Source organism: Zeus faber, assembly GCF_960531495.2.
Source record: "Zeus faber genome assembly, chromosome: 8".
Taxonomy (NCBI): domain Eukaryota; kingdom Metazoa; phylum Chordata; class Actinopteri; order Zeiformes; family Zeidae; genus Zeus; species Zeus faber.
Genome location: NC_137195.1, coordinates 20,286,346 through 20,295,611, shown reverse-complemented (window position 1 = coordinate 20,295,611; position 9,266 = coordinate 20,286,346). Strand labels below are relative to the sequence as shown.

At 44.9% G+C, this 9,266-nt stretch overlaps 1 protein-coding gene and 1 long non-coding RNA gene across 2 annotated transcripts; both read left to right on the top strand.

Annotated features, from left to right (window-relative positions):
- The first annotated feature begins 888 nt into the window (after nucleotides 1-888).
- On the top strand, nucleotides 889-1,824 carry LOC307233975. The gene is made up of 3 exons (XR_013844284.1): nucleotides 889-1,003; nucleotides 1,099-1,183; nucleotides 1,770-1,824. It is a non-coding gene; the product is annotated as an uncharacterized lncRNA (long non-coding RNA).
- Nucleotides 1,825-2,756: 932 nt separating this feature from the next.
- Nucleotides 2,757-9,264, top strand: LOC307233483 (microtubule-actin cross-linking factor 1, isoforms 6/7-like; the record flags this gene model as incomplete). Its single annotated transcript, XM_080004819.1, has 18 exons — nucleotides 2,757-2,851; nucleotides 3,008-3,115; nucleotides 3,222-3,440; nucleotides 3,806-4,009; nucleotides 4,340-4,571; nucleotides 4,657-4,883; nucleotides 4,986-5,108; nucleotides 5,216-5,317; nucleotides 5,810-5,911; nucleotides 6,018-6,182; nucleotides 6,288-6,443; nucleotides 6,528-6,725; nucleotides 7,244-7,372; nucleotides 8,198-8,368; nucleotides 8,501-8,656; nucleotides 8,762-8,968; nucleotides 9,066-9,185; nucleotides 9,247-9,264. The coding sequence occupies exons 2-18, from the start codon at nucleotides 3,053-3,055 to the stop codon at nucleotides 9,262-9,264; spliced, it is 2,592 nt and encodes an 863-aa protein (XP_079860945.1). The 5' UTR covers nucleotides 2,757-2,851; nucleotides 3,008-3,052.
- Between the last annotated feature and the right edge of the window lie 2 nt (nucleotides 9,265-9,266).

The following is a 9,266-nucleotide window of genomic DNA, read 5'->3' as shown; positions in this document are numbered from 1 at the left end:
TCTGTCCGACTTAAGCATAGATATCGACTATAAGCAACAGTGAGCATTGACGGAGCCTGAGCAAAAACATACATCTTTTGACTATGGGACTAATTTGGACTATGAGTATGTGATGCATATGCAATGAATAATGTCCAACCAGCCTTCATTATCATAAAATAACCCCCAATGGGTGATCAAGAGCCCGAAGCGAAGAGGATCTGTTCACAATAATATTACTCATTATTAACAGATCAGTGGTCATTATTCAGAAATAACTGGCAGCTGACTGGCACTATTGACCTCCATCATAAACCTTTGTACGACCGCTTATAGAAACATGTCAATCCATTTTCTGAATGGTATAATCCAGGTTAGCAACGATGGTCCGTGGGATACCTGTTTTGGCCATTTTGACCGTTTTGCCGTTCCACAGCTCCTCCAGCGCCTCCTAGCAGACCGGAGGCGGAGCATGGACTCCATGGTCTCGCAGGGCCCTCGCCTGGTGGAGGCCCACCCAGGAGAGGAGGGGGAAGGAGCAAAGGTCAAGCTCTCCACCCTCGAGCAGAAGTGGGAAGCCTTGCTCGTGGAGGCTGAGCGAAGGTCAGCAGGCACTTTTGTCTGGCAGTGTCCTCCGAGCGGTGCTGTAGAATACTAATGCGGCAGGTGCTTGAGGTGGAACGCTTTAGGCCATCTTTCATCGGTTACTTTGCTCCTGCGTGATTGCATGAGTATGAAATGAAAGGGCCTCGATGTGTGTGACGGGGGCTTATGAGCGCCGTTGCGGTAAAGGCCAGTTTAATTACAACTGTTAGCGAGCTTGTGACGCCACCGCACAATGATTACTGTGAATGGGCTTGGCAGGAGATCCAGCCTGGAGCTGATCTTGCCGAGGGCCCAGCTCTTTCAGGAGGGAGTGGATGACCTGCAGCAATGGCTGATGTCGGTGGAACAGGGCTTAGCGGAGCTACGGAACGCTGAGAGACTGATGCTGCAGCTCCCCGAGGCCACGGACCGAGCCAAGGTGCAGAATCGCACTCTGAATAATTCCGTTCTGAGTGTTAAATGCGCATACTGTACATCATTCTGAAGGTTTTTATTAATCGACTCTTCTCTCAGGCTGTCGTCGAAGAGATCAAAGTAAAAAATGCAGAGCTGGTGAAAGTACAGCAGTCCAGTTGTGATCTCATGGAGGCTGTATCAGGTAATAAAACAAATCAATATGTAATAAACAATATATATTTAATTTGAACATCACAGTATTGATTTATACACTTTTTTTATACAGCACCGTGAAAAACTATTTGCATTATTCCATATTTGTCACACTGAATGATTTCGGATCTTGAGACTAATTTTAATATTGGGCGAAGGGAACCTGAATTAACATGTTACACTTTTTTTTAAATGTAATTGTATTTATTTAATGAAAAAATGTATCAAATCCCCATATCAACAATGTCAAAAAGCAATTGCCCCGTTAAAACTAATAGCACCACCTTTATCAACAATAACTGCAGCCAAGCACTTTCAGTCTGCAGTCTGCTGCAAGTGGATGAATTCTAATACAACTGCTCTAATTGGTTGGTTGGTTTTTAAGCATGAACTGCTAATTTCAGGTCCACAGCATGTTGAAATATTCACTTACAGTATATCAGTCTGAGGGTTACAAAACAACTTCTATTGTTCTGGGACTCCACTGAACCGCACTGAGAGCAATTATCTCCAAATGAAGAACAAAAATTTGGATTTAAATGAATGGCTCAATTTTCCCGCCGCTCGGGTGTCAGAGGGGGAGGCCCATCAGGTGCAGGAGAAGATGGACGCCCTGCGTATCCGCTGCTCTGTGTTGAGCCTCAGCAGCCTGGACATCCTGCAGCGACTGGAGCAGGCACTGGAGGCCTCCAGCCGCTGCACCTCCAGCCAGGAGGACCTCCACCTGTGGCTGGGCCGCATTGAGAGGGAGCTTGTGGGGGCCGCCGGGGTCCAGAGCCACGGCGGAGACGCAGCACTGTGTGCCGCTGAGAGACAGAGGGTAACGTCTCCGGCTATTTTAATATATTTATTGTATTAGGGCCGTCAACCGAGTAAAGTGAAGTGAAGTTATTTATTTATTTATTATTATTTTTATTTTTATTTATTTTAACCTGTGCTGTCAGCATGCTGGGCATACAACACAGAGTATTTGTACCATTGCATCTTGGACAGAGTTAGTCTGCAAGTGGAGTTCAACTTCTCAACCTGCAATGCCACTCTTTATTCATTCTTTAATCATCAAGAACTGCTGCAACAACTCTGTCCTGTGGACGACCTGTGGGATGACAAGAGCACAGTTTTTTTTGTTACACAGAACCACCACCAATCCCCCTCTTTGGAGAACGATCTTACCATGTTTTGGTCTTTAAACAACTTATTACGTGAAACAAATAAACATACATGATTAATTGCAATAATTTGCATGATACTTATGTACAATTAATCATGATTAATCGCAATTTTTTTCATTAACTCTATTTGGCCCTATAAAAATAATTTTAAACTTCAAAAGCAGTGCATCGAGTTATAGCCATATGTTGAGTTGATTATTGAGAACAGAAACACTAAATCATCTTTATCAAAATGTATTTAACATCATTTTATTTAATATTAACACCTTCACTTTGAGAGTCCTATAATATTTATATATATTTATATCAAATACTAATATATATACATACTGTATATAATATGTCTGTGTGCCCCTTTTACTTAGTTGGAGCGGGCCGTGGTGAAAGAGTTGTCCTGGTTCCGAGACACGGTGCAGAGCCTTGAAAAACTGAAAGCCGTTTCTCTGGACCCGACGCTCATAGCAGAGCAGCTCTACGAGCAGAAGGTCAGGAGGTCCATGAGGAAGATATACTGTATCTTTCAGACGCATTTCAAGGCATCTTTTTGTATCATGTGTACAGTAATAATACAGTAATAACACAGTAATACAAATGTTCTATTTATTTGAGTTAATATTGATGTTTTCATATGTCCTCGGTAGATTTTGGCCGTGGAGATCCTTCAACACAGGTTTAACATTGAAAAGATGGCAAAGATCGCGGAGATTCTGCTGACATATAGTGATGAAGGGGACACGGGGGAACTGCAGGTGCAATCAACAAACACGACCATGCTATACAGTATAGAATGCTTAATATTGTTGTCGTTTTGACATTTTCCCAAAACAGACGATTTGATTCTTCTCTCTATCACAGAACACAATAGAGGCCTTGCAGGAACAATGCAACACCACCGCCGCCACCAATTCCCACGTGGTGCTGCAGCTCGAGCACGCTCAGTCGCTCCTGTTACAGTTCTCCGAGGGCCTGGCCGAGGTGTCGCCATGGCTACGGGAAACCCAAGCCCTCATTGGCCAGCTCTCGCTGAGCACCATTAGCTACGAGGCCTTCCGGGAACAACAAGACCTCTTACAGGTACGGGAGGCCAGCTCCTCCAGATTGGAGAGCCATTATTTGGTTCCTCTTTCTGCCCTTCTGCCATTGAACAATTAAACCCTTATATACTGCACTCCAAAAAAAAGCAGCTCCGTTAAAGTAATACTGTGGAGATGACAAATTAAAACTACTCCCTGACAGTATTAGTTTCGCCACATTAGACACTTCCACTGAGACAATGAGACCATTCATTACCTCTGTAGCTGAAGGGATCCAAATCAAACTCAGTGTTGAGTATTAAATTGAATTATCATAGATTTTTATTCATTATGTTGCCCTTCTATTTCCTGTCTACCATCTAAACTGATATAATGTGTTCCTTCTCCGTCTCCTTTCCCCCCAAGGGTCTGCGGGAGTCCATAGCCGAGCACAGGCCCCTGATTGTAAGGTTGTGCTCTCTGGGCAAACGTCTGTGGGAACTGAACCACGATCAGGGGGATGAGTTCTGCCGCAAGTCCACGGAGGCTGAAGAGCAGCACCGGGCCATCAGGGAGAGGGTGCGGGAGGCGGCCAACCTCCTGGAGGAGTCCCTGCCACGATATGCACAGGTGATGAACTGCATGTCTGCGTGAATGAGAAAACGCGTAGAATCCTCCAGTAACGCCAAAAAATCCCTGACATAGTGTTCCTCCTGAAGGTTTTTTTTTTTTTGCACGTTATCCCGCTTATGATACGGCTACTAACTAAATAAATGAATACACTGACACAGAACATTCATTTGAAATGAAGCGTAGCTAACGCTGTAACAACGTAGCGGACCGCACGCAGTCATGATTCAGAAATAACTGACCGCTGATCGGCGCCATTGACTAATCAGAATGGAGTATTCCACGGAGCCGTGTAGTAAACCGAGATGAACTCTGCCACTCTGCTGATAGCTGAATGAGAGGATGACGCTGATCCGAGAGAGCCTGGACCGCCTGTGCAGCCGCGTGCAGAGTCCTACGTCGCTCCAAGGCCTGACCCCGAGGATCCAGGAGCAGTTGCAGGACAACAAGCACACATTATCTGAGCTGTCCAAGCTGGAGCTGGGCCTCGGCAGCATCCAGACCCAGGCTGACGAGCTTCTGGCCAACACTCAGGCGGCTGGGGACGGCTCCATCGGCAAAGGTACGCCTACTTAGAAGGTTTTCATGAAGTTAAACTCTCAGTGTTTTTCTGCTTTTCCAATACTTTCCCCCCCCCCCTTTCGCAGCCATCCAAGAGAGGGTGTCCAGCCTCTCCCAGCTTTGGGAGGAGACCAATACCCAGGCCAAGGAGAGAGACGTCTGGCTGCTCAAACTGCTGGATCTGGCCGTCAAGTTCTGGAGCGACGTCAGCGATCTCACGGCCGCGCTTAACGACTCCCAGCAGACGGTCCTGGACCTCAACGCCAGTCGGACCGACTCGGAGACTATCCGCCAGAGCCTGGAGACCATGCAGGTTGGTGTGGGGGCCTCCCCTCTTTGAGATGAATGACCCTTTGCGGCCGTGATTAATGACTCCATCCCTTATTGTAACGCGCCACTTTGTCCAAACTCACAGACAGTCCGGGAAGACGTTGACGGTCTCCAGGGAGATCTGGATACCCTTGGCATTCTGGGAATGGACCTGATGTCGGCATGTGGCGACACAGACAAACCAGAAGTCACCAAGAGCTTGGATGAGGTGAATGTTCAAAGTCGTGGCATGATTTTGGCTTTGTCGGTTTATTCGTTTTGTTTATTGAGTTTTCTTGTAAAATATCTCATCTGTCATCATGTCCTGTCTCAAAGCTATATTGCACGTGGAACAACTTGAGCAAACTCTGGAGCGAGTGCCACGGGAAGCTAGAGGAGTCCTTGCAGATGGCCCTTCTTTACCAGGACAATATGCAGGTGGGGGTAGATATACGTAAATATACTTCTTCTAGGTCTTTGATATGCATGACTGTGTGTAGTCCTCAACAATGACTGGAACAGTCCAGACAGTTAGGGCCGCGACTGTCTCACCCCAGCAGTGCCGTGGCATTCTGCCAAAGACAAAACTCTAGTCCTTTATCTTTTCTTTTGCTATGGGCAGAAATATGTCTCTCGCTCCCCGCAGCTTCACTGACGAGCGGCTGACAGAATATGTCGCTTTGTGCCAATGGGAAACAAATGAGCCAGACAGCGCTAACTGTGTGGAACTGTTTGAATAGAAAAGGAGTGGGAAAGTAGAGGGAATGTATCAGCAGGGTTACATGTAGGGGGTTTGGAAACAAAAGTGACTTCAATAGTACAATCACGTAACGCGGCAAATATTCACCACTGGGGGAAACCATTGTAGATATCCAGTGCATACAAAGGACAGTTAATTATGCCTGTTCCTTTTTGCTGTTCAACCAATAGGGTCTCTTTGAGTGGTTGAAGTCGGCGGAGCTGAGGTCAACCGAGGAGTTCATGGTGGGAACCGACCTGGAATCGGTCAAGGAGCAGCTGTGCGATCTGAAGGTAAGTGCATACACAAAAAACGCACCCTGGGAACAATCCAAGGTATCCTAGTGTAGAAGCTAAATTGATTCTATAGCCGAGACACTCCACGGTCTTTACCCTCCAGGAGTTCAAGCGGGAGCTCTATCAGAAGAAGATAGAGATCGAGAGCCTGAACCATCGCTTTGTGTGTCGGCTCTCTCCGGGTTCCGAGCGCCCGGGTTCCGTCTCCCCGCTGTGCGACTTCAGGCATCGCTGGGACAGCCTGGAGTCGGAGACCGTCAACAGACAGGTGAGCGCGTTTGGTTCGCTAGAAGAACTAAATCTAGAAGAGCCGAGACTAGGCCCTGCATCAGCCTGTCTTCATCAGGTCTTAAGCGGGATCATTTGTTTGCAGCACCAACTGGAGTGTGCGCTGCTGGGCCTGGGCCAGTTCCAGAACACCCTGGACGAGCTGCATACCTGGCTCTCCCGAACCGCTGACCAACTGCAGGGCGGCCAGCCGATCAGCATCGACCTGCAGGCCTGTGAAATAGAGCTGGCCAAACACAAGGTTAGACTTGACGAGGCTACCTCCAAACTTTACTGAGATGAAAAGTAATATTTCTTCAGTGCCATGGTGAATCTCTACCTCCAGGTGTTGCGGAATGACGTCATGTCCCACGTGCGCACGGTGGAGTCCCTCAACCGGGCTGGCAGGGACCTGCTGGAGGCCGGGTCCGGGGACAGCCCCCACGGGATGCAGTCCAGACTGGAGCAGCTCAACGAGCGCTGGGAGTTTGTCCGCTGCGAGACTGAGCGCCGGCAGCTGGAGCTGGAAAACAACCTCAGTCAGGTGAAAAGAATACGCTTGTTTTGTTTCTCCGTTCACTTATTTCCCATCCTTTTATCAGTTGAGTGAAACCTTTCAACATAGTTGCAAGTATCCCAAAACACAGAGTACATTTTTATAAACTTAATTGTTATTGCAAGGTTATTGGCCTCAATATGGCTTTACAATACTGTCCTCTACTGGTAACTGTGTGAATGAACAAAAATGAACACAATTTTTTTTGCAATACTGTATTATAATATATTTTGATTGTTATTACTCTCACCTTCTTACAGTGTATGTTTATATTAATTTTCCATTTTTGCAAGAATGTGAATTATTGATACAGATAGTCTATTTTTTTGGTTAATTGTGTTATTGCAACATTTTAATTTTTTTATTACTTTTATTATTATATAATACTATTATATAAACTGTATATACAAACACACACACACACACACACACACACATACATATATATATATATATATATATATATATATAGATATATATGTTGTTTTTTTTCCATTTTATTACAGGTGCAAGATGTTACCATGGAGATCCAGGATCTGCTCCAGTGGCTGGAGAACACAGATTTGAGGCTTTCCTCCACTAGGACAGTGTGGGGGATGCCTGACTCTGCCAACGAGAGGCTGAACTCACATCTGGTAAAACTATGTTATCATTAAACCTCACAAATGAAAAACATAGTCCGGATCTTATTTCAGTTGAATCTTTTCTGAAAAGAATTTCATCTGAAACAGAAAGTATATGTTTTGAAATATATTCCATATCACTAGAAATTATTTGAAATATATATATATAAATTTTAAAAAAAAAAATAATAATAATATATATATATATATATATACAGTAGCCTACTGTGCAAAAGTTTCAGGCACTTGTGGAATAATGCTGTAAAGTGAGGATGCCTTCAAAAATAATGCCATGAATGTTTTTTATTTATCAGTTAACAACATACAAAGTGCTCTAAACAGAAAAAACCTTCATTAAATCAATATAAGTGTGACCACCCCCGGCCTTTAAAACAGCATAAATTCTCCGAGGTACACTTCACACAATTCTTTAAAGTACTTGGCAGGTAGGTTGTTCCAAGCATCCTGGAGAACCACAGTTCTTCTGCGGATTTAGGCTCAGGTCTCAATTGCTTCTGGCTCTTCATGTAATCCCAGACTGACTGGATGATTTTGAGATTTTTCACAGTACTATATATATATATATATATATATATATATATATATATATATATATATATACACTGTATATACTGTATACTGTATTCAGACAGTACAGTATATATATATATATATATATATATATATATATATATATATATATATATATATATATAGCAATTGTGTATATACAGTATGTGCAACTGTGTGTGTATATTTATATATATTTTTTTTTTTATATATATATTTTTTTCACAATATCACTATTATTATTACTTTTTTCTCAACTAATTACAGGAATTATCTATGGAGATGGAGTCCAAGCTTCACGCCTACACGGACGTTAAGAACACCGTCCACAGGATGCTGGCGCGCAGCGACGTGGCCCGGGGGACCGGAACCGAGCACAGCCTGTGCATCCTGGAGCAGAAGTGGTCCTCGGTGTACGGCAAAGTCCAGGAGCGCAGGGTAAGTTCCATAACTCTCCAGAACTATTAAGCAGATCCTTATACAGAGCTTCCTGCACCATTGAAGAGGATTAATGGTCTTAACGGCGTCCCATTTTGACTGACTTTTCTATGAAATGTTCTGTCCTTGTAGGCAAAGCTCACAGAAGGGTTGAGTCTGGCCAAGGAGTTCCACAGCAATGTCCAGGAACTTCTCACCAAAATGGCCAAGTTTGAGGAGTCGATCTGGGCTCTTCCTGCTCCGAGCTTTGTTATGGATACCATTTGCGCTCAGCTGCAGGAACATAGGGTAATGTGTTTTCCAAGGTTATGTATGCCTTAAGATTATGGCTTATCTCTCTTAAAACACTGACTGGCACCCATAGTTAGTAAGTCCAACCATTGCTTTTTCCAGACACTGGTGAATGAGGTGAACTGCTACGGCGAGAAGAAGACATCGGTGGAGAACACAGGCTCCAGGCTGACGGAGCTGAGCAGGAAGGAGGACTGCGACGTGATCCAGAACCTCATCATGACAGTGCAGGACCGCTACAAGAAGCTGCAGCAACGCACAGCGGACAGAGGGAAGACCCTCGAGGAGGTCAAGAAGAATGCCAGACAGGTACGGACATTTACCGTCCAGAGACTTCTACGTCGGAAGTTTAGTGCGTTCGAAGAGCGTCGATGTTGACCGATGTGATCGTGTCATCCTGTTGCAGTTCAATGAATCCTGGCGCCTGCTGGTGGATTGGACGACCGAGGTCGAGCAGACTTTGGACACTCACAAAGAGATTGCCGTAGCCCATGAGGAAATCAAACAGCAGCTGATGGAACAAAAGGCAAAGCGGGGAGAAAAAAAATGGGGGAAAACTTCACTTCTATCTTCTGTCTTCACCACAGCCTTTGCTAAACGCCTGATA